General features: G+C 45.3%; 1 protein-coding gene across 2 annotated transcripts in view; it reads right to left on the reverse strand.

Moving 5' to 3' along the window:
- Positions 1–185: 185 nt before the first annotated feature.
- The window catches only part of ankrd13b (ankyrin repeat domain 13B), a gene marked incomplete at both ends in the record, with an annotated part of 33,327 nt that continues 8,505 nt past the window's right edge, over positions 186–25,007 (reverse strand). Inside the window, 14 exons of one of the 2 annotated variants that reach the window (XM_084147792.1) lie at positions 186–387; positions 1,169–1,245; positions 1,782–1,951; positions 3,653–3,847; positions 7,361–7,518; positions 8,366–8,502; positions 8,895–8,959; positions 9,692–9,773; positions 11,529–11,595; positions 12,343–12,559; positions 14,284–14,427; positions 14,726–14,771; positions 20,180–20,304; positions 21,223–21,358. In XM_084147792.1, the coding sequence (XP_084003918.1) occupies positions 186–387; positions 1,169–1,245; positions 1,782–1,951; positions 3,653–3,847; positions 7,361–7,518; positions 8,366–8,502; positions 8,895–8,959; positions 9,692–9,773; positions 11,529–11,595; positions 12,343–12,559; positions 14,284–14,427; positions 14,726–14,771; positions 20,180–20,304; positions 21,223–21,358 (1,821 nt within the window). Of the gene's footprint in view, positions 388–1,168; positions 1,246–1,781; positions 1,952–3,652; positions 3,848–7,360; positions 7,519–8,365; positions 8,503–8,890; positions 8,960–9,691; positions 9,774–11,528; positions 11,596–12,342; positions 12,560–14,283; positions 14,428–14,725; positions 14,772–20,179; positions 20,305–21,222; positions 21,359–25,007 lie in introns of both variants that reach the window. The other variant, XM_084147793.1, reaches the window with a different exon arrangement.

Raw genomic sequence — 25,007 nt, forward strand, 5'->3', positions numbered from 1 at the left:
TGTTGTGCCACACAGACAGGCTCTTATTGAAGTAGCGCAGTGGGAAAGGGGATATGGGACGGTCGGAGGAGGCAAGGCTGTCACAGCCAGGAGTAGAGTGAACCTATGGACTACCCTCTCTGGACCTCCACCTTCCTCCTCCTCCTCTCCCATACCTCCTAGAGCCCATCTGACCAATCAGGCTCTCATTTCTCCAAGAGTGACAGCTGGATGATCCGCTGCAGCTCCTCCTCCTCTTGTCGTCGCCGTAGCTCGGCCTCTGCCTGCTCCCGCGCCGACAGCTCCATGGCCAGGCGGAGCTGCTGGTCGTAGCTGCAGGCTGTGGGGGGCTTCTTGGTGGGCGTGCTACAGAGGCTGGCTGGAGGGCAAGGCTTGTGCTGGGGAGTCCTGGAGGAGGAGGGTGGGTGGGAGGAGACAATGGGGTTGGAAACCTTTTTATTGTGCGAGGAGAATAGAGGAATTGACAGTGACAGTGGAAATGGTTGAACAATTTTGACAGGACATCATTTGAGTACGAAAGAGGGGTTGTCATGTACATGCAAACACACACACACACACACACACACCGACACCGACACAGACACAGACAGACACACACACACACACACGTTTGTTTTACTATCCTTGTGGGGACCAAACAATTGATTCCCATTCAAATCCCCAAACCCCTATCCCTACACCTAACCCCTAATTCTAACCCTACTTGTAACCCTAAACCTAACCCAAGCCTAAAATAACATTTTTCCTTGTGGGGGCAGGCGAAATGTCCCCACTTGTCCGAATGTTCCTTGTTTTACTATCACAAGGACTTCTGGTCCTCACAAGTATAGTAAAACCAAAAACAAACACACACAGGCACAGGCACAGTAAATTGTTCTAGTTTGAGTTTATGTAGCATGCTGTGTATTGTTTCCAGAGGGGCATACAGGAGAGAGGCAGAGATACTGTATATCAGTGGGGGCCAGTCACTCAGAGTGTATATACTGTATGAGTTGCAGGCAAAGACAACAGTGTGTGCATGAATGGGAGTGAGTCAACAGTGACATTGTGTGCTGTGAATGCAGCCAGGAAGCGCTCTGGCCTCCAATGTGCTGGAGAAGGGCAAGCCAAGGCTTTAGCAAACAAAGGCTGAGTAGAATAGCGAGTCGAGTGCAGAGAAAGTGCAGACCTTTGCAGGCGACTGGGGTCACAGGGAAGAGTATGTGTGCTGGGCTTGCTGTTGCTCAGGGCCTCCCAGATGGTCACCTATACACACACCAGAAAGTAGACAGACAGAGTAAGAGAGAAGACTAACCAAAGGCTCTTGTCATTTTAATGTTTCAATCTGTGTTGACACTGGATTATGCCCATACTGAGTCAACTGTTTGTCAAGCTAGCAGATAGGATAGACTTATACAATTTTTTTGTTTTTTTGTATCTAGCATGTATCTAGCATGTGTTGCTCTTTGCACAACTGTACACACTACTAATGCAATGTGCCTGTAGTTGATTAACATCCTGAATGAGCCCCCAAAATATGGTATTACTTTAGAGTTAAGGTTACAAAACAACCATATCATGCCTAATGTTCCACTTAGGAATGAAGAGGACTACCATCATACCATACTTCGTGTTCATTAGGCACCAAATGGCAGGAAACAAACTAAAACATGTAGGCACTACCTGGACCTTCATTTTCCGTTGCAAAATGTTTTCCAACGTTTTCCTTTGTGTTATTTAATGAACACGAGCCAGGATTTGAGATGGCAGTAAGCCCTATGAGGGGCCAGAGTGAGTCTGACCTGGTCGTACTCGGAGCCAGCCTCCAGCAGACTCTGTTGGATGGCAAACTGCAGCAGGTCCTCCTCCTCATCACCACGCATGTTGTTGTCCCTTTGGTTGCCTCCCAGCACAGTGTAACCCTGAGGGGGCTCGAACACACACGGGGGGATCTCCCCTCCACGACACGACGCTGCATGGGGGGGAGAGACACAGGACAGGAGGGATGGGATGTTATGGGTCATTCTTGAATTGCTGTGGCATTTGCGTCCCTTGCCTTAGCAACAATTAAACACACTTTAAAATGCCAAATAGTTACACATCATACATGTTTTGTTTATATTAAACTGTTTATTAATGATACAACATAATGCCAGTCCTTTATACTGCAACACTTTATGATTATGCATTGTTTAAAGTACTTAGAACAATCAAATTGGCTTGTCCAAATAGCGATGATTAGAGTTGTAGTGACATGTTTTTGGGATAGAAGTATCTATCTATTATTCTGAATGCTAAAAAGTAAACAAAAGTATTTAATATATTGTAAAGGCCAATAAAAACAAAGAAGGCTATTAAAATAGGCTATTAAAATACCTTCTTTTAAAAATATTATGTGTCACTAAGTTTTATGTCATTGGTGTTACAGCCATTAAATTCACTCATTACAAAGATACACAAGGACTCCTCTCCTCCTCTCTTCATGTTAACAGCCATTGTTTGAACCCGATCGAACATCTCTGGAGAGACCTGAAAATAGCTGTGCGACGCTCTCCATCCAACCTGACAGAGCTTGAGAGGATCTGCAGAGAAGAATGGGAGAAACTCCCCAAATCCAGGTGTGCCAAGCTTGTAGCGTCATAACCAAGAAGAATCGCTGCCAAAGGTGCTTCAACAAAGTACCTAGGAAAGGGTCTGAGTACTTATGTGTAACTCAGTTGGTAGAGCATGGCGCTTGCAACGCCAGGGTTGTGGGTTCGATTCCCACGGGGGCCAGTATGAAAATGTATGCACTCACTAACTGTAAGTCGCTCTGGATAAGAGCGTCTGCTAAATGACTAAAATGTAATATTTCCTGTTTTTTTTTAAATAAATTTGCAAACATTTATAAAACCCTGTTTTTGCTTTGTCATTATGGAGTATTGTGTGTAGATTGATGAGGGAAATAAACAATTTAATCAATTTTAGAACAAGGCGTAACAAAATGTGGAAAAGGTGAAGGGGTCTGAATACTTTCCGAATGCACTGCATGTGATTTTGTTCCTATTCAACAAAAGTGGGGCAATAGAGCTTGAAATGACTGAAATGTTTTCTAAATATAGCTCCGCTGAGGGAGTGGAAACGGAGAGCAGACAGATGGGCCTTTTTGGTACTATAAGGTACGGACCCTACGGCGTTCACAGAGTACTTTTTACACCAAAATGTCAGTTGGAACCAGTCCAGAACCATATGAGGAACTTAACATCTAAGAGTTAGAGTTGAGCTGTGGTCTCAATTTGATAAAATCCTCAATTACCTAAAATGTGTCATTGGTCGTGTTACCGTCATTGGTGTTACTACTCCTACTGGTGGCAAAATGTTATCATAATTTATCAAACATAATTTATAATCATTAAGCTGCCATATTAGATGTATTTAGAATGGGAAAATGTATCCAAATATATTTAAATAAAAATGAAGTTCATATTTTATTTAAATGTCATGTCCAAATCCCATCTCAAGAACGACCCTTATGTTATGTTATTATGAGTCAATTTTTCCTGTCCAACCAGGTAAAACTCTGACTTTGTCCTGGTCAAGTCATGAGATTGGGAAACACTCTTGGCCCTATTTGTAGAGTAAAGATGGAGTGTGTGTGTGTGTGTGTGTGTGTGTCCATGTGTGTGTTTCTCACTCGTGGAGCTGGAGCTGGAGACACTAGAAGAGTCGCTGCCTGGGGAGGGGGTGTCTGTTTCAGTCCTGGGGCTGCTGTCCTTCTGTCCATCCACCTCCCCATCCACCCGGCCCGGCCCCGTCACCGACCCCTCCTCACACCCGTTCAGGTTCCCAAAGGTGATCCGGGCATTCAGGATGTGATAGATGGGAATTTCTGAGAAGAGGAAGAGAAGTGACAGAGATGTTTAGGATTTACAATTATCACTGGATTCATAATTAATGTGCAATAGATGTAAATATTCCAAACATGTTAAGAGCTCAAAATACCACATTTTGGGCAAATCCCATTTAACCATATTTGAGGCAGCATCTGAATGAATGTAAGTTCATCAATGAGCTTGACGCCTTGATAAGTTCCTTTCCTGAGGATGGCTCACCCTTCACAGTTTTGGGGGATTTCAACCTCCCTATGTCTACATTTGACTCATTTCTCTCTGCCTCCTTCTTTCCACTCCTCTCCTCTTTTGACCTCACCCTCTCACCGTCCCCCCCTACTCACAAGGCAGGCAATACGCTTGACTTCATCTTTACTAGATGTTGCTCTTCTACTAATCTCACTGCAACTCCCCTCCATGTCTCCGACCACTACTTTGTATCCTTTTCTCTCTCGCTCTCCTCCAACACTACTCACTCTGCCCCTACACAGATGGTAACACGCCGCCGCAACCTTCGCTCTCTCTCTCCCACTACTCTCTCCTCTTCCATCCTATCATCTCTTCCCTCTGCTCAATCCTTCTCCCTCCAATCTCCTGATTCTGCCTCCTCAACCCTCCTCTCCTCCCTTTCTGCATCCTTTGACTCCCTGTGTCCCCTATCCTCCCGGCCGGCTCGGTCCTCCCCTCCAGCTCCGTGGCTTGATGACTCATTGCGAGCTCACAGAGCAGAGCTCCGGGCAGCTGAGCGGAAATGGAAGAAAACTAAACTCCCTGCCGACCTGGCATCTTTTCACTCCCTCCTCTCTACATTTTCTTCATCTGTTTCTGCTGCTAAGGCCACTTTCTACCACTCTAAATTCCAAGCATCTGCCTCTAACCCTAGGAAGCTCTTTGCCACATTCTCCTCACTGCTGAATCCTCCTCCCCCCCCCCCCCCCCCCCCTCCCTCTCTGTGGATGACTTCGTCAACCACTTTGAAAAGAAGGTTGACGACATCCGATCCTCGTTTGTTAAGTCTAATGACACTGCTGGTCCTGCTCACACTGCCCTACCCTATGCTTTGACTTCTTTCTCCCCTCTCTCTCCAGATAAAATCTTGCGACTAGTGACTGCTGGCCGCCCAACAACCTGCCCGCTTGACCCCATCCCCTCCTCTCTTCTCCAGACCATCTCCGGTGACCTTCTCCCCTACCTCACCTCGCTGATCAACTCATCCTTGACCGCTGGCTATGTCCCTTCCGTCTTCAAGAGAGCGAGAGTTGCACCCCTTCTCAAAAAACCAACACTCGATCCCACTGATGTCAACAACTACAGACCAGTATCCCTTCTTTCTTTTCTTTCCAAAACTATTGAGCATGCCGTCTTTAGTCAACTCTCTTGCTATCTCTCTCAGAATGACCTTCTTGATCCAAACCAGTCAGGTTTCAGGACTGGTCATTCAACTGAGACTGCTCTTCTCTGTGTCACGGAGGCTCTCCGCACTGCTAAAGCTAACTCTCTCTCCTCTGCTCTTGTCCTTCTAGACCTGTCTGCTGCCTTTGATACTGTGAACCATCAGATCCTCCTCTCCACCCTCTCCGAGCTGGGCATCTCCGGCGCGGCTCACTCCTGGATTGCGTCCTACCTGACCGGTCGCTCCTACCAAGTGGCGTGGCGAGAAGCTGTCTCCGCACCACGTGCTCTCACCACTGGTGTCCCCCAGGGCTCAGTTCTAGGCCCTCTCCTTTTCTCCCTATACACCAAGTCACTTGGCTCTGTCATATCCTCACATGGCCTCTCCTATCATTGCTACGCTGACGATACACAACTAATTTTCTCCTTTCCCCCTTCTGATAACCAGGTGGCGAATCGCATCTCTGCATGTCTGGCCGACATATCAGTATGGATGACGGATCACCACCTCAAGCTGAACCCTGGCAAGACGGAGCTGCTCTTCCTCCCGGGGAAGGACTGCCCGTTCCATGATCTCGCCATCACGGTTGACAACTCCGTTGTGTCCTCCTCCCAGAGTGCGAAGAGCCTTGGCGTGACCCTGGACAACACCCTGCCGTTCTCCGCTAACATCAAGGCGGTGACCCGATCCTGCAGGTTCATGCTCTACAACATTCGGAGAGTACGACCCTGCCTTACACAGGAAGCGGCACAGGTCCTAATCCAGGCACTTGTCATCTCCCGTCTGGATTACTGCAACTCGCTGTTGGCTGGGCTCCCTGCCTGTGCCATTAAACCCCTACAACTCATCCATAATGCCGCAGCCCGTCTGGTGTTCAACCTTCCCAAGTTCTCTCACGTCACCCCTCTCCTCCGCACACTCCACTGGCTTCCAGTTGAAGCTCGCATCCGTTACAAGACCATGGTGCTTGCCTATGGAGCAGTGAGGGGAACGGCACCTCCGTACCTTTAGGCTCTGATCAGTCCCTACACCCAAACGAGGGCATTGCGTTCATCCACCTCTGGCCTGCTGGCTCCCCTTCCTCTGCGGAAGCACAGTTCCCGCTCAGCCCAGTCAAAACTGTTCGCTGCTCTGGCACCCCAATGGTGGAACAACCTCCCTCACGACGCCAGGACAGCGGAGTCACTCACCACCTTCCGGAGACATTTGAAACCCCACCTCTTTAAGGAATACCTGGGATAGGATAAAGTAATCCTTCAACCCCCCCACCCCCCCCCCCCCCCAAAAAAAAAATTATAGATTGTAAAGTGGTTAACCCACTGGCTATAGGGTGAATGCACCAATTTGTAAGTCGCTCTGGATAAGAGCGTCTGCTAAATGACGTAAATGTAAATGTAAATGTAAGGAGTAGCCAGAATGTCCCCCCTGGCATAAGTGGCGGAAAAAAGTACTACATTGTCATAAAAGTAAAGATACCTTAATAGAAAATGCTTTAAGTAAAAGTAAAAGTCACCCATTAAAATACTGCTTGCGTAAAAGTCTAAAAGTATTTGGTTTTAAATATACTTAAGAATCAAAAGTAAATGTAATTCCTAAAATATCCTTAAGTGTCAAAAGTAAAAGTATAAATAATTTCAAATTCCTTACATTAAGCAAACCAGACGGCACAATTTTCTAGTTTTTTTATTTATTTACTGATAGCCAGGGGCACACTCCAACACTCAGACATAATTTAGAAATGAAGCATTTGTGTTTAGCGAGTCTGCCATATCAGAGGCAGTAGGGATAACCAGGGATGTCCTTTTGATAATCGTGTGAATTGGACTACTTTCCTGTCCTGCTAAACATTCAAAATGTAACGAGTACTTTTGGGTGTCAGGGAAAATGAATGGAGTAAAAAGTACATTATTTTCTTTAGAAATGTAGTGAAGTAAAAGCAAAAGTTGTAAAAAATATAAGTAGTACTTTAAAGTATTTTTACTAAAGTACTTTACACCACTGGTCTACTTTTGATAATCTCCCACTCTCGCTTTCTCTCCACTCTCACTACCATGATGTGCTATGTCTCTAGGATGCAGAGCAAACTATCTGGTTACAAGAGTGTACTCTACTCCCTCACCGATCTTGACAGGGAAGCCAGGGGGCAGTCGCAGGGTAATGAAGTCCCTAAGTTTGGCGAAGAGGGCATTGGAGATGGCCATGAGGTCAATGATGGGCGCAACCTGCTCCGCCAGGGACAGAGGATGGGTCTCACACAGCCACAGCTTAGCCTTGAACCTGAGGAAACATGTATGTATGTATATTATACAATACACCTGACTCTTGTTCAGTAGGGCTCACCGTAGCAAAATGTTTGGAAACGTAAAATGAAGAATAGTCCCTCCCTGTTTTATTTTTATTCTATTAGATGCCTAATGAACACCACCCTGTATACACAAGTACTACAGACAGTGCAATGCTGTAATATGTCCCGCAGAAAGCATTTGGTCATGCAGGCATATTCAGAAACTGTGAGAGACTGGAACTCTAGTTCTATCTCATCCTATTACATTGATGAAATCCTGAGAGAATATTTTGAGTCTTGTAATTTGTTGCAAAAGAGCAGCATCACCATCGACTCTGCAATCAACTGTTCTCAATCACTGTGTGTGTAGGGTGTGTAGGGTTTCTGTTCAGGCCAATCAATGTTTATGTTCAACTGATGAGATAATGCACTAGTAGCCTAGTGATCGGGCTGGGACACCATCTCACTGTTGTCTTGTTACAATCTATCCAATAACCAGCAGAATTCTAAATGGCTATTGATGTGATATCCAGGTTCATAGTCATTTACCAGATCACACATCATACATACTGTAGATTGGACAGAAGGAAAACATGTACATGCATGGAACAGAGCCAAAGCACTTGACAGGGCCAGAGATACTGTAGAGTGCATCCAAAATGGCATCCTTTTCCCTATATAATGCACTACTTTGGGTCCTGGTCAAAAGTAATGCACTTTAAAAGGAATAGGGTGCCATTTGGGATGCACACATATTGTATGGTTCTGGATAGGGCTATTATAGCCAAGGGCCCCAGGCATAGAGGTTGTTATAAGGGCTGTGATGGCTGTCGCTGTCACCTCTGAGTCTTGGTGGTGAGTTGACAGGGGTGGCCAATATCCCGGGTGCCCAGGGGCAGGTTGGGATTGAAGTACTCTTCAGCTGTCAGGGCTGTGGGGTTGGTCACGGCAGGACATGACATCTGAGTCACTAGGGCCTGTTGAGAGAAGGGGAGGGAGGAGGGACGGGGAGAGAGGAGAGAGAGAGGGAGGGAGCGATATAGAGTAAGAGAGTCAGAGTGAGAGAGAGAGAGAGAGAGAGAGAGAGAGAGAGAGAGAGAGAGAGAGAGAGAGAGAGAGAGAGAGAGAGAGAGAGAGAGAGAGGGGGATAACGATTGTCAGCAGGTTTGTCAGCAGAAGCCAATATTTGAGAGAGAAGAGAAGCCCAGGGAACTCTTTACTCATATCAATATTGATAGCCATGTTGGCTTGTGATTCACTGTCACTATAAGGTAAAATCCCTATACAATGAGGAGGATGAGGATGATGATTTGGATAAATGATGATGACGATGATAATGATGAGGATAATGATGACTATGACCACTAACCCCAATGTTGGGCCCCATGTGTTGCTCGGCGATCCCTAGGAAGTTCTGCAGGGGCGTCTTACCGCCTGAGGAAAAGGTCACATCAGTGGAACATTCGAGAGAGGAACTCAGAACAAGTCTATGACCATAGAAATAGGGTTAATAGAACAGTAAAAAAAAAAAAAGGAAAGTTGACCTGGTAGTGGGAGTGGGAATGTCTATTCTACTAATACTATTTCTATGTCTGCAACACTAACCTAAGAATGCTGTCTCTCATCAATATTGGAGGGATGGAAATGGGGTCAGGGACTGGGGGAGTTGGGGAGTTGGGGAGTTGGGTTCTTGGAGAGAGGGCTTTGAGAGGGACGGGGCCGGTGATCAGAGCAGAGCAAGGACAATAGTCTTCTCTGGCCAAGGAAATGACTGTGGAAAATGCTTTAGGGCCACTTGTTGGGGCTTCTGTGCAATTATCAACATCAGAGCTTCTCTATTAGTGCAAACCATAGCTAAATGTTTTGCAACCAAAACAAGCGTTTCTTATTGGACAAGTTCAGGTTAGTCCTTCCCCGTTTCAGCCCGTTTTCTTCCGTTTGATTCCTAGTGAATATACTCAGCGCGCTCAACTCAAATCTTTGCACCATTCTCCCATTGATGTCACTGAATGACTTACACCAAAGTCTGTGTTGCGCACGCTTATCTCAGCTCTAAATTGGGCCCTTTACTGCATCTAAGCCAAGATGTGGAAGTGACGTGGAAGATTACCAGTAATGCAAGGGCATTTTTAAAGAAATATGTAGAACTTCAGCAAAAAGAGACACCTTTGGGCTTAGCCTTGAGTGGCTCACTGAGATGGTCTGTTCGGGTTCGAGTGATCAGTTCCACATTGGAGGCGCCGTACACCTAACAGAGAAAACAAGAGTGTCATTGTTATGAGACTCTGGTTAAGTAGTGCACTATATAGGAAAGAAGGTACCAATTGGGACGCACATTCTGTGACTGCTTTAGATTGGTGGTGTAGTAGGGATGTGGGCTCACTGCTGAGTCTATGTATATCTGTATATTGATAGTGCCTTACTCTAGAACCAGCACTCAGGAAACAGATGACATTACAGTGCCTTCGGAAAGTATTCAGACCCCTTGACTTTTTCCACACTTTGTTCCGTTACAGCCTTATTCTAAAATTGATCCTCAGCTATCTACACACAATACCCCATAATGACAAAGCAAATTGCTATGAAACAGGTGCATCCTGTTTCCATTGATCATCCTTGAGATGTTTCCACAACTTGATTGGAGTCCACCTATGGTGAATTCAATTGATTGGACATGATTTGGAAAGGCACACACCTGTCTATATAAGGTCCCACAGTTGACAGTGCGTGTCAGAGCAAAAACCAAGCCATGAGGTTGAAGAAATTGTCCGTAGAGCTTCGAGACAGGATTGTGTCGAGGCACAGATCTGGGGAAGGGTACCAAAAAATGTCTGCAGCATTGAAGGTCCCCAAGAACACAGTGGCCTCCATCATTCTTAAATGGAAGAAATTTAGAACCACCAAGACTCTTTCTAGAGCTGGCCGCCCAGCCAAACTGAGCAATCGGGGTAGAAGGGCCTTGGCCAAGAACCTGATGGTCACTCTGACAGAGCTCTAGAGTTCCTCTGTGGAGATGGGAAAACCTTCCAGAAGGACAACCATCTCTACAGCTCTCCACCAATCAGGCCTTTATGGTAGAGTGGCCAGAGGGAAGCCACTCCTCAGTAAAAGGCACATGACAGCCCGCTTGGAGTTTGGCAAAAGGCGCACCTAAAAGACTCTCAGACCATGAGAAACAAGATTCTCTGGTCTGATGAAACCAAGATTGAACTCTTTGGCCTGAATGCCAAGCGTCACGTCTGGAGGAAACCTGGCACCATCCCTACGGTGAAGGGCTTTGGTGGTGGCAGCATCATGCTGTGGGGATGTTTTTCAGAGGCAGGGACTGGGAGACTAGTCAGGATCGAGGCAAAGATGAACGGATCAAAGTACAGAGAGATTCTTGATGAAAACCTGCTCCAGAGCGCTCAGGACCTCAGACTGGGGCGAAGGTTCACCATCCAACAGGACAACAACCCTAAGCACACAGCCAAGACAACACAGGAGTGGCTTCGGGACAAGTCTCTGAATGTCCTTGAGTGGCCCAGCCAGAGCCCGGACTTGAAACCAATCGAACATCTCTGGAGAGACCTGAAAATAGCTGTGCAGCGACGCTCCCCATCCAACCTGACAGAGCCTGAGCGGATCTGCAGAGAAGAATGGGAGATACTCCCCAAATACAGTTGTGCCATGCTTGTAGCGCCATACCCAAGAAGACTCGATGCTGTAATTGCTGCCTAAGGTGCCTCAACAAAGTACTGAGTAAAGGGTCTGTGATATTTCCATTTTTTCCTTTTAATAAATTAGCAAAAGTTTCTAAAAACCTGTTTTGCTTTGTCATTATGGGGTTTTGTGTGTAGATTGATGAGGGAAAAAACAATTTAATCAATTTTAGAATAAGGCTGTAACGTAACAAAATATGGAAAAAGTCAAGGGGTCTGAATACTTTCTGAAGGCACTGTATATACTGTACATCTTGAACTTGAAAGCCAGGGATATAAGGATAATGACTACATGTCTGTACCTTAGCCTCATACCCGTTCACCATCTCTGTCTTCTCACTGCGCCAGCCTAGGATGCCAGTCTTATTCCTGCCAGACAGACAGACAGACCCAGACACAAAACAACATGTCTGACTTAGAGGTTGTGTTCTCCCTCCCTTCAGTTCATATTCATATACGGATTATTGGCATGTCGAGCATCCCCCTGACGCTGCCAAAACGACAGAGGTGACACTTAGCAAGCAATAAATGATGATTACACTCTCCCTCCTTCTCACCTCCCCTCTCTCTCACTCTCCCTCCTTCTCACCTCCCCCTCTCTCTCTCACGCTCCCTCCTTCTCAACTCCCCTCTCTCTCACTCTCCCTCCTTCTCACCTACCCCTCTCTCTCACTCTCCCTCCTTCTCACCTCCCCCTCTCTCTCACTCTCCCTCCTTCTCACCTCCCCCTCTCTCTCTCACGCTCCCTCCTTCTCAACTCCCCCTCTCTCTCTCACTCTCCTCCTTCTCAACTCCCCCTCTCTCTCACTCTCCCTCCTTCTCAACTCCACCTCTCACTCTCCCTCCTTCTCACCTCCCCTCTCTCTCTCTCACTCTCCCTCCTTCCCGCCCCCCCCCCCCCCCCCCCTCCCTCTCACTCTCCCTCCTTCTCCTCCCTTTCTTTTTCATACAATCTGACCTGCATGAGAGATGTGTCTGGTCTTGCCCTTAGTGACCCCCTCCCTGCCTCTCCTCTTCCTCTCTTCCTCTCTTCCGCTTCTACTCCCTTTCTTTTCATACCTATCTCTGCTCCTGCTCAATGCTAACACTCCTTCTCTCGTTCCCTCTGTCTCTCACCTCTCGAAGGTGATGTTTTTGGTGTCTAGCTGGGTGGTGACCACGGGGGCGGAAAGGCGGGCTGCCACCTGCTCCTCGCTGGGCTGTAGTGCCCCCAGGAGGCCCAGGCCTGTAGTGCCCCGCCGCGGGGAGGGAGACGTCAGAGAGGACACACACAGGGTCTCACAGAACACCAGCTGTCTGTCATGGTCCACCTCCATCACCACCGCACTGGAGTCTGATGGATAGACAGAGAGGAGGAGGAGTTAGAGAGAGAGAGAATGTGAGAGTAAGAATGAGAGTGAGAGAGCCAGGGTGGGGGGGGGGGGGGGGGTTAGAGAGAAAGATAGACATAGAGAAAGATGGGTAGAGAGAGAGTGGGTTAGAGAGACAGAGGAAGAGTAGGATGGGTTAGAGACACTGATAAACGGACAGAAATGGATTTAGACAGGGATAGAAAGAGAGAAAGACGGGTTAGAGGGAGAGGAGGGGGGTGGGTTAGAGAGAGGGAGAGGAGGAGGGTGGGTTAGTGAGAGAGGGAGCAGGAGGGTGGGTTAGCGGTTAGAGAGGGAGAGGAGGAGGGGTGGTGTTAGTGAGAGAGGAGAGGAGGGGTGGGTTAGTGAGAGAGGGAGAGGAGGAGGGTGTTAGTGAGAGAGGGAGAGGAGGAGGGTGGGTTAGTGAGAGAGGGAGAGGAGGAGGGTGGGTTAGTGAGAGAGGGAGAGGAGGAGGGTGGGTAGAGAGAGGGAGGGAGGAGGGGGGTTAGTGAGAGAGGGAGAGGAGGAGGGTGGGTTAGTGAGAGAGGGAGAGGAGGGTGGGTAATGAGAGAGGGAGAGGAGGAGGGTGGGTTAATGAGAGAGGGAGAGGAGGGTGGGTTAGTGAGAGAGGGGAGAGGAGGAGGGTGGGTTAGTGAGAGAGAGAAGGAGGAGGGTGGGTTAGTGAGAGAGGGAGAGGAGGAGGGTGGGTTAATGAGAGAGGGAGAGGAGGAGGGTGGGTTAATGAGAGAGGGAGAGGAGGAGGGTGGGTTAGAGAGAGAGAGAGAGAGAGGTGGGTTAGAGAGAGAGAGAGGGAGGGAGGGTAGAGGGGGGGAGAGGAGGAGGAGGGAGGGGAGAGGAGGAGGGTGGGTTAGAGAGTGGTTAGAGAGAGAGGGGGAGAGGAGGAGGGGGTGGGTTAGAGAGAGAGGGAGAGGAGGAGGGTGGGTTAGTGAGAGAGGGAGAGAGGAGGGTGGGTAGGGGGAAAGTGTTAGTTATGAGAGAGGGAGAGGAGGAGGGTGGGTTAGTGAGAGAGGGAGAGGAGGAGGATGGGTTAGTGAGAGCAACAGACAGAGGAAGAAATATGGATTTAGATGGACAAAAAGAAGGATGGGTTAGAGAGAGACAAACAGAAAGATGGATGGGATAGAGAGAGACAAACAGAAAGATAGGAATGGAGAGAAAAACAGGTTAGAGAGAGATAGACAGAAAGGAGGAGGAACAGTTAAACTAAAGAGAGAGCGATAGAGGTAGGGAAGAGGAGGTTTAGACTGACATACGTAGGAGGAGAGTCGAGAGAGATTGAAGAGAAAGGCCACATAGACAGAGGTGGAGTGAAACAGAAAGACGGAGGAGGAGGAGGAGGATTTAAAAAGCTGGAGGAGTCAATAAAAGACAGTGAGAGGAAGTAATATCAAAACAGGATATAGTCCTGAGTTGGAGAGATCTGACAGACAGTGACTAACATAATGATGACAGTGAGAGGGGGAAAGAAGGAAGGAAGGAAGTCCTGTGACAATAGAAAAGAGGACTCGACCACACATACACACACACTATCACACACACAAACACACACACTATCGCACACACAAACACATACACACGCACACACACACACTATCACACACAGAAACACACACACACACATGCACACACACACACACATAAACACACACGGACATGCACACACACACACCGGACCCTGACCCCTGACCTTGACCCCGGAAGATGAAGCTTCGGTTTCCTCTCTGCCAGGTCATCTGATCAAAGCCCATGAGAGTGGTGTCTACACGCAGACACTGGCCACTCTTCCACACGCGGTACGTGTCACTGGGGCAGATACGAGACACTAGCGGCACTAGGAAAGAGAGAGAGAGAGATAGACAATCATAGAAATAGAATTCCTAGAACGGGTCACCCCCATTTTAGTCAATGGCCCTGTGATGGTTGGGACTGGCGGCCATTTTGAGTGTCATTTTTTTATTGCCGTGATCTGGGGGTCTTGACCCATTCAAATTATTATATTTCTATGGAGACAATGCAGACCCACAGAGAAAGGAAGTCTGTCACCAAGCTCATATACAGTCAAGCAGGAAGCCATCATCCCATGCAGGTAAAAAGCTGAGCGCCAGATAACATGACTTATTATGTCTTACCCCAGCTTGTAAACTCCCATTTCATCTCCACGTAAAAGTCCTGAGCCTTGGGAGAGAGAGAGAGAGAGAGAGAGAGAGAGAGAGAGAGAGAGAGAGAGAGAGAGAGAGAGAGAGAGAGAGAGAGAGAGACAGAGAGACAGAGAGACAGAGAGACAGAGAGGAAGGGGGGAGACACCCACACACACACACAACACAACACACACACACAGAACAGGGACAAGAGAGAGAGAAAGGAAGACACCACACGAAAAAAGAGAGAAAGAGAGTAATTTTGTTGGGGTGGCCATGAACAAAGGACTGTAGCTGTTCCAATCCCATCCCAGGGCTGGTGGTGAGACAGAGACAGATATGGAGGAGGTGGGATTAATAATAGAACTAGTGGGGGGATTGCAGCGTTCTGGACTTGGGAGAGAGAGAGAAAGAGAGAGTGATGAAGAAAGGGGTGCACATCAATCATCAACTGTATCCGTACCCATTGGATATCCATTTTATAGCTGTATCGTACACATTGGCTGCAGTGATCACAATATAGTGGCTATATCCAGGAAAGCCAAAGTTCCAAAAGCTGGGCCTAAAATAGTATATAAGAGATGATACAAAAGATTTAGCTGTGACTCTTATGTGGACGATGTTAAAAAATATTTGTTGATCTGATGTGATTAATAAGGAGCATCCAAATGCTGCATTTGATGAATTTATGAAATTGCTTCTTCCAATTATTGATAAACATGCACCTGTTAAGAAACTGACTGTTAGAATTGTTACAGCTCAATGGATTGATGAGGAATTGAAAAGCTGTATGGTTGAAAGAGATGGGCAGAAGGAGTGGCCAATTAGTCTGGCTGCACATCTGACTGGCTGACTTACTGCAAATTGAGAAATTATGTAACTAAACTCAACAAAAAGAAGAAGAAACTGTATTATGAAGCCAAGTTCAATGATATAAAGAAAGATTGAAAAAAAACTTTGGAGTACTTTAAATGAAATTATGGGCAGAAAGACAAAAATATTATCAAATGGCTTATTCATCACAAAACCATTTGATGTTGCCAATTATTTTAATGATTACTTAATTGGCAAAGTGGGCAAACTTAGGCAGGAAATGCCAACAACGAAGAGTGAGCCATCGTATTCATGCATAAAAAAACAAATAATTAAATTAAATAATTGTAAGTTTGAATTTTGTAAAGTTAGTGTGGGAAAGGTGGATACATTTTTTTTTACAAACCTCCTGGCATGACAATTTAGATGGAAAGCTACTGAAGATGGTAGCTGACTCAATGGCCACTCCTATCTGTCATATCTTTAATATGAGTCTAGAGGAAGGTGCTTGTCCTCAGGCCTGGAGGGAAACCAAAGTCATTCATAAAGCGGCCTTTACTGGTTCTAACAGCAGAGGTATCAGCTTGCTGCCAGCTCTTAGCAAACTGTTGGAGAAAATTGTGTTTGACCAAATACAATGCTATTTCTCTGTAAACAAACAGACTTTCAGCATGCTTATAGAGAAGGGCACTCAACATGTACTGCAATGACACAAATTACCGATGATTGGTTGAAAGAAATTGATAATACGAAGATTGTGGGAGCTGTACCATTAGATTTCAGTGCAGCCTTTGATATTATTGAACATTACCTGCCATATCATGGATTCAGAGCTATCTATCTAATAGAACTCAGAGGGCTTTCTTTAATGGAAGCCTCTCTAATGTCAAACATGTAGCGTGTGGTGTACCGCAGGGCAGCTCTCTAGGCCCTCTACTCTTTTCTATTTTTAGCAATAACCTGCCACTGGCATTAAACAAAGCCTGTGTGTCCATGTATGCTGATGATTCAACCATATATGTGTCAGCAACCACAGCTAATGAAGTCACTAAGCCCTTAACAAGGAGTTGCAGTCAGTTTCTGAATGGGTGGCCAGTAATAAACTGGTTCTGAACATCTCTAAAACTAAGAGCATTGTATTTGGTACAAATCATTCCGTAAGCTCTAGACCTCAGCTGAATCTAGTATTGAATCTGTTGAACAAGTTTAGGAAACTAAATTACTTGGTGTTACCTTAGATTGTGAACTGTCATGGTCAAAACATATAGATTAAATGGTTGTAAAGATGGGGAGAGGTCTGTCCTTAATAAAGAGATGATCAGGGTTTTTTGACACCACACTCCAAAAAGCAAGTCCTGCAGGCTCTAGTTTTTTTTCTAGTTTTATCTTGATTATTGTCCAGTCATATGGTCAAGTGCTGCAAAGAAAGACCTAGTTAAGCTGAAGCTGGCCCAGAAAAGAGTGGCACATCTTGCTCTTCATTGTAATCAGAGGGCTAATATTAATACTATGCATGCCAGTCTCTCATGGCTAAGAGTTGAGGAGAGACTGACTGCATCACTTCTTCTTTTTATAAGAAACGTTAATGTTTTGACAATTCCATATTGTTTGCATAGTCAACTTACACACAGCTCTGACACACACACTTACCCCACCAGACATGCCACCAGGGGTCTTTTCACAGTCCCCAAATCCAGAACAAATTCAAGAAAGTGTACAGTATTATATAGAGGTTTAAATAAAAGCAACATCTCATGGCACAACGCCTCTCCCCTATTTGACCTAGAGATTTTGTGTGTGTGTATTGATATGTAGGCTATGTGTTGCGGTTTTCTTTACATTTTAAATGTATGTAGTTATGTCCTTGAGCTGTACTTGTTAATTAATGTTTCATGTTTTGTGTGGACCCCAGGAAGAGTAGCTGCTGCTTTCGGAACAGTTAATGGGGATCCTAATAAAATACCAAATACCCAAAATAAACAATTGGAGGGGTGTGGCTCAGGGAGAGGTGAGATCTGGTAGCAGATATTGCACTTTGATGACTGTCTAGCTACAGTAAAACAGTAGTTGTGTGGCTGAATAGTGTATTTAAATGGTCAATTAAATCAAAGAAAAAAGTAAGGGGTGGTTTACTGGACGCAGATCCAGGACTAGGCTTAATCTGTGTCCAGGAACCGCCCCTTAGACTAGCTGGGAACTAGTGCACTGTTAAAAAAAACACACAAAAAAACATACAGTGCATTCAGAAAGTATTCAGACCCTTTGACTTTTTCCACATTTTGTTACTTTACAGCCTTATTCTAAAATTGATTAAATTGGGAGGGGTGGGGGGGGGGTTCTGATCAATCTACACACAATACCCAATCATGACAAAGTAAAAACAGGTTTGTTCGTTCAACAGAGATGTTCGATCGGGTGAACCTTTACCCCAGTCTGAGGTCCTGAGCGCTCTGGAGCAGATCTTCATCAAAGATCTCTGTACTTTGCTCTGTTCATCTTTCCCTCGATCCTGACTAGTGTCCCAGCATGATGCTGCCCCCACCATGCTTCACTGTAGGGATGGTGCCAGGTTTCCTCCAGACGTGACGCTTGGCATTCAGGCCAAAGAGTTCAATCTTGGTTTCATCAGACCAGAGAACCTTGTTTTTCATGGTCTGAGAGTCCGTTAGGTGCCTTTTGGCAAACTCCAAGCGGGCTGTCGTGCCTTTTACTGAGGAGTGGCTTCTGTCTGGCCACTCTACCAAAAGGCTTGATTGGTGGAGTGCTGCAGAGATGGTTTTCCTTCTGGAAGGTTCTCCCATCTCCACAGAGGAACTCTGGAGCTGTCAGAGTGACCACCGGGTTCTTGGTCACCTCCCTGACCAAGGCCCTTCTCCTCCGATTGCTCAGTTTGGCCGGGCGGCCAGCTCTAGGAAGAGTCTTGGTGGTTCCAAACTTCTTCCATTTAAGAATGATGGAGGCCACTGTTCTCTTGGGACCTTCAATGCTGCAGACATTTTTTGGTACCCTTCTCCAGATCTGTGCCTCGACACAATCCTGTCATGGTACTCTACGGACAATTCCTTCGACCTCATTGCTTGGTTTTTGCTCTGACATGCACTGTCAACTGTGGGACCTTATATAGACAGGTGTGTGCCTTTCCAAATCATGTCCAATCAATTTAATTTACCACAGGTGGACTCCAATCAAGTTGTATAAATATCTCAAGGATGATCAATGGAAACAGGATGCACCTGAGCTCAATTTCGAGTCTCATAGCAAAGGGTCTGAATACTTATGTAAATAAGGTATTTCTGTTTTTTATTTTTAATACACTTGCTAAAATTTCAAAACAAATATTTTCGCTTTGTTATTATGGGGTATTGTGTGTAGATTGATGAGGAAAACATTTGTTTTAATCCATTTTAGAATAAGGCTGTAAAGTAACAAAATGTGGAAAAGGTGAAGGGGTCTGAATACTTTCCGAATGCACTGTATATACACCCACAAATCTAGATTGTTTCAACTAATTATTAAGTAAGCCTTTTTTTTATTTGTTTACTCAACTCTTCTGTCCAAGTGTTATCTGAAAAATAAAAAATGTTGGCCCAAACATGATAATTATTTTTATTTAAAATGATGTGTTCGCTCAACTTGTCTCATATGTTCATTAAACTATGAATTATTTTTGGGCCTCTTAACTAAAACAGGCTGTGCAACTTGTTACACACAGTGCTTTTAACGTACAATGTTTTCAATGTACATATATGACATACATGATGTATGTTCATTTATACAGTAATTATTATTTAACATGTCCTCACCTGGGATTTGAACTCACAACCTCTTGGTTCATGGCATTCCGATCTTCCTGCTACGCCACCATGTCTGTGTCAAGTATCAGTTAATCTGACTATTCTCTCATCATTGATTTGATTGACTTTTTAAGCAAAAAATAAATCTGTATAGTTGTCTAATGTTGGTGGGGCATATTACTCTGTTTTAATGTTACTCCATAATCATTATGATAAATAAAATCGTTTTTCTTGAGTGTACTTTTAATAGAGCTGAGATGTACTTTGCTCTGTAGCAATACAGGTGAAATCAGTTATTGACACAGACATGGTGGCGTAGCAGGAATGTTGTGAATCAAGAGGCTGTGAGTTCAAATCCCAGGTGAGGAAATGTTGAATATGAATTACTGTATAAATGAACATGCACAATGTCAATGTGTGTCAAATATGTAAATTGAAAATAATGTACGTTGAAAGCACTGTGTGTGTGTAACTAGTTCCACAGCCTGTTTTTAGGTAAGATGCCCAAATAATGATTTCTAGTTGAATGAACATATGATACAACTTGAGCAAACACATCATTTAAAAAAATGTTGGCCTACATTTTCTCATGTTGGAGCTAAGTTTGGGCCAACTAAAAATATTAAGGTCTGGGTATGACTTTAACCGAAATGTTGAGTAAACAAAAAAAAAAGCTGTTACTTAATAATATTTAGTTCAAACAACTACTTTTTTTTTTACAGTGTGGTTCAATAAGATAAGTGCTAACACAAAATATATCTACAAGTGTTTCCTAAATGTCTGTAGTCTGAAGTTGCTGTTGTGCTCTGTACTTGTGTTCGGTGTCAGTGCCTCTCACCTGGTGCAGTCTCTCCAGGAGGACAGGGATTCCCGCCAGTCTCTTAGTGGTCCGCTGGTAGTCACGGTAATGCAGAACTAGGCGCACCAGCTCTGGGTCTCGTGTGCTGACTGCCTCCTGGAGCACTATGGGAGACGGAAAGACAATCTTCACCTTACATATAGACACACACTCAGAGGCCAGTTAATGGTTCGCAACTACAGACAGTGAGTCACGTGGCCGTGGCTTGCAGACAGCCAGTTACTGTTCGATTGAAGATTAGAATGGGCAAAACTAGTGAGCTAAGAGACTTTGAGCGTGGTAGTAATGCGCGACTTACAGTCATGCGTGCATACATTTTTTTTTTGTGTATGGGTGGTCCCGGGGATCGAACCCACTACCTTGGCATTACAAGCGCCGTGCTCTACCAGCTGAGCTACAGAGGACCACTACTAGTATTACTGCTATTACTACTCCTACTACTACTACTACTGCTACTCCTACTACTCCTACTACTACTATTATTACTCCTACTACTACTATTACTACTACTACTACTACTACTACTCCTACTACTACTACTCCTACTACTCCTACTATTATTACTACTAATACTACTACTCCTACTACTCCTACTATTATTACTACTCCTACTACTACTCCTATTATTACTACTACTCCTACTACTACTCCTACTCCTACTACTCCTACTGTTACTACTCCTACTCCTACTACTACTACTCCTACTACTACTCCTACTCCTACTCCTCCTACTGCTACTACTCCTACTCCTACTACTACTACTATTATTACTACTACTACTACTCATACTACTCCTACTGCTACTACACCACTGTACTATTACTACTACTCCTACTCCTACTACTCCTACTCCTACTCCTACTCCTACTACTCCTACTGCTACTACTCCTACTACTACCACTCCTACTCCTACTCCTCCTACTGCTACTACTCCTACTCCTACTACTATTATTACTACTACTACTCCTACTACTCCTACTGCTACTACACCACTGTACTATTACTACCCCTCCCTGTCTCACCCGTCCATCCGTTGCGGTTCTCCTTGCTGACGTCAGCACCATGTTGGAGGAGCAGGCGGGCACAGTCCAGGTGACCCAGAGTGACAGCCAGGTGGAGGGGGGTCCGACCCCGGGGGTCCAGGGTCTCCACATCCACCTGAGGGGGGGGGGAGAAGAGGAGAGAATTGGGGTCATTGTATGGCATGGCGTGCAGGGCTCATCTGGCAAGGAGAGAGAGAAAAATAGAGAGAGAGAGGGTGGAGGAAGTGTGGAGGAGAGAGTGATGTAAGGAGAAGAGACAGGTGATAATTGAGCTATCACATCCTCACATGACCGGAGTGCCAGTGTTCTAGATGGGTCGGCTTTATATAGTGAGTTACACTATAAGTGTCTAGATGTAACGTCTCTGTCATTCTCTAGAGTTGATCTCTCTCTCTCTCTCTCTCTCTGTCTCAGCCTCTTCCTGCCTCAGTTTTGATACAGTAGCTATATCAGTCTAGTAGCCTACTGCAGTGTGTTTGATGTAGTCTCTCTGCTCTGCAGTCTAGTTGGTCTAAATCCGCAAGTGTCTATGTCTATAAATCGGGTCTCTGGCTTGTGATTAAACAAAGTTCATTAGAGCACCTGGCAGGATCCAAGGTCAAGAATAAACCAACCACATGCTGTCATCCTAATGAGGGAGGCTGGGGTTGCGTCCCAAATGGCACATTATTCCCTCTATAGTGCTCTACTTTAGACCCCCTGTGGGGGCCCTGGTCAAAAGTAGTGCAATATAAAGGGAATAGGGTGACATTTTGGAATCAGAATCTGCCTTACTGGTGGATGTGGAAAATGTATTGACGAAATGACAACGCATGGAAATGGATGGATGGAGCTTGCTGTTGTGAGGGGAGGAGCGGTTGTAACAGTGAATAAGCGCAATTGCTTTATGGTACACTTCCATCCGAGCTTTGTGTCTATTCATATTTGCATTGGAAATGTTTCAACACACAGTGTTGTGTTGTGTTGTGTGAGGGCTTGCGTTTTGGTTCACGTGTGCCCCAGTGCAGGTCAGTGCAGCCCCGACGGTTGGTGTTGGTGTGTTGAGTGTACTTTGGAGTGTGTTATTGTGGAGTGTGTTGTACAGTACATCAGAGGGATGATGCTGGGTTGTTTTTCACCAGGAGCAGCCTCCCTCCTCCCACGTGGAGCCTCCTCACCTCCCCTGCTGCTCTCCCTCTCTCTCCAGGGGCCTCCCTGAGGGCCACGCCCTGCTCTGTAATTAGCAAGCCCAGTGTTAGAGTTAGTGACGCCACCGCTTGATCGCAAGTAACAACTGGGGCTCCTAATTCCAAAGAGAGGGTAGGGGGACGCCGGAGAGGAGGTGTCGGAGGTGAAGGACGGGGTGTGGAGGGAATAGAGGGAGGGAATAGAGGTGTATCGCTATAGCAACCAAGGCATGACAAGAAGAGGCGGGAGAGAGGGAGAAGGAGGAGGAAGGTGTGCTATGCGTTGGAGCTGACAGGGCTGGTTGAGTGGCGGCAGCTGCTCTGTGAGATAGAGAGGGTGGTGGTGGAGTAGGCTGTGGATAGTGAATAATGGGTAGTGAGTGATTGATTGATGTCAGAGTGGCTTTGTAGGGCCCTCCAAGTGGCCCTGGGGATGACACTGAGGAAAGAGAGAGAGAGAGAGAGAAAAAAAAGAGAGAGAGAGAGACAGAGAGAGACAAAGAGAGAGAGAGAGAGAGAGAGAGAGAGAGAGAGAGAGAGAGAGAGAGAGAGAGAGAGAGAGAGAGAGAGAGAGAGAGAGAGAGAGAGAGAGAGAGAGAGAGAATGGATGGATGGATGGATGGATGGAAGGAAGGAAGGAAGGAAGGAAGGAAGGAAGGAAGGAAGGAAGGAAGGAAGGAAGGAAGGAAGGAAGGAAGGAAGGAAGGAAGGAAGGAAGGAAGGAAGGAAGGGAAAAAGGAAGGAAGGAAGGGAAAAAGGATTAAGAAAGGGAGTGAAACTGGCAGATAACAGTGAAAAGTACATCAACAGTAAGAGCAGAGCAGCAAAAGATTGTGGTAGTATTCTGATGATTTGAGGGGGATTTTTTTTACAATTGTTGACTAATTACAACTTATCCAAGTGTGTTAGAACAGTGGTTAGCAAGATTGCCTACTGGCTGGGAGGAACGGGTTCAAAAGCCACAAGGGGCGATGCACTGTCATCATTCGCTACAATATTTAAGTGATAATGCCCGAGAAGCCGGTGTTTCTTCTCGAGCCGGAAAACCGTGCCAATATATCCTCCAAACACCGGATTCAAGGGCATTACCACTTTTATACAACGGGTTACCAACATATTCAAATAATGATTTACATATTTTCATTAAAAACGTTATTTTGATTAATTTATCCATACTATTTCATCCTTCCACAAGATATCGTCCCGACACAAATCTAGGGTTGCTACCCAAGCGGGCTGGTCGTTCGTTATATCGGTTCAGTTGCCAGAGACGCGACCCAGTTGTTAAGTCTTACTTACATACCCTTACTTGCTAGCTAGCCAACTACGGCTAATTTACAGTCACATCAAACAGTGCAGCCAGAATAACAACATAGTAGCCGCATTTGCATTTGTTTAAGCTGTTTTCTAGTGACATTTATTTGGATACATCCATAACAATGAGCTAATGATGCGCGATTTCACCTGGCTGGGAGGACATTTTCCGGATTGACTGACCTTCATGTCTTAAAGTAATGATGGACTGCCGTTTCTCTTTGCTTATTTTAGCTTTTCTTGCCATAATATGGACTTGGTCTTTTACCAAATAGGGCTATCTTTTGTATACCACCCCTACCTTGTCACAACACAACTGATTGGCTCAAACGCATTAAGAAGGAAAGAAATTCCACAAATTAAACATTTAACATTGAAACGCATACTATGTGAAAGCTGGATCGAATTTGAATATTTAAACAATGTTGCAAATGTCTGAGATTTTAGGACTTTTAGTCCTCATTTGGACTAATCTTCCAAGAGTCCTTAAACATTAAAATATAATTTTAAAACATTTTCACATATAACACACTGTTACGAAACAACAGACATAATACACTGACATATTAACCAGATAAATACTCTAACAGTCTGAAAAGATAGATTGATTCCTCCATCTACCATAGTCCTGCATAACCTTCAAATGTTTTATGTTTAAATGGTTCTAAAGTATTGTTTGCATTTACAGTGCATTTGGAAAGTATTCAGACCCCTTCCCTTTTTCCACATTTTGTTGCGTTACAGCCTTATTCTAAAATTGATTAAATTACTTTTTTCCCTCATCAATCTACACACAGTACCCCATAATGACAAAGCGAAAACAGGTTTTTAGAAATGTAAAAAACGGAAATACTTTATTTACATAAGTATTCAGACCCTTTGCTATGAGACTAGACATTGAGCTCAGGTGCATCCTGTTTCCATTGATCATCCTTGAGATGTTTCTACAACTTGATTGGAGTCCACCTGTGGTAAATTCAATTGATTGGACATGATTTGGAAAGGCACACACCTGTCTATATAAGGTCCCACAGTTGACAGTGCATGTCAGAGCAAAAACCAAGACGTGAGGTCGAAGGAATTGTCCGTAGAGGTCCGAGACAGGATTGTGTTGAGGGACAGATCTGGGGAAGGGTACCAAAACATTCCTGCAGCATTTAAGGTCCCCAAGAACACAGTGGCCTCCATCATTCTTAAATGGAATAAGTTTGGAACCACCAAGACTCTTCCTAGAGCTGGCCGCCCGGCCAAACTGATCAATCGGGGGAGAAGGGCCTTGGTCAG

Source organism: Coregonus lavaretus (assembly GCF_964263955.1).
Source record: "Coregonus lavaretus genome assembly, chromosome: 30".
Classification (NCBI taxonomy): Eukaryota; Metazoa; Chordata; class Actinopteri; order Salmoniformes; family Salmonidae; genus Coregonus; species Coregonus lavaretus.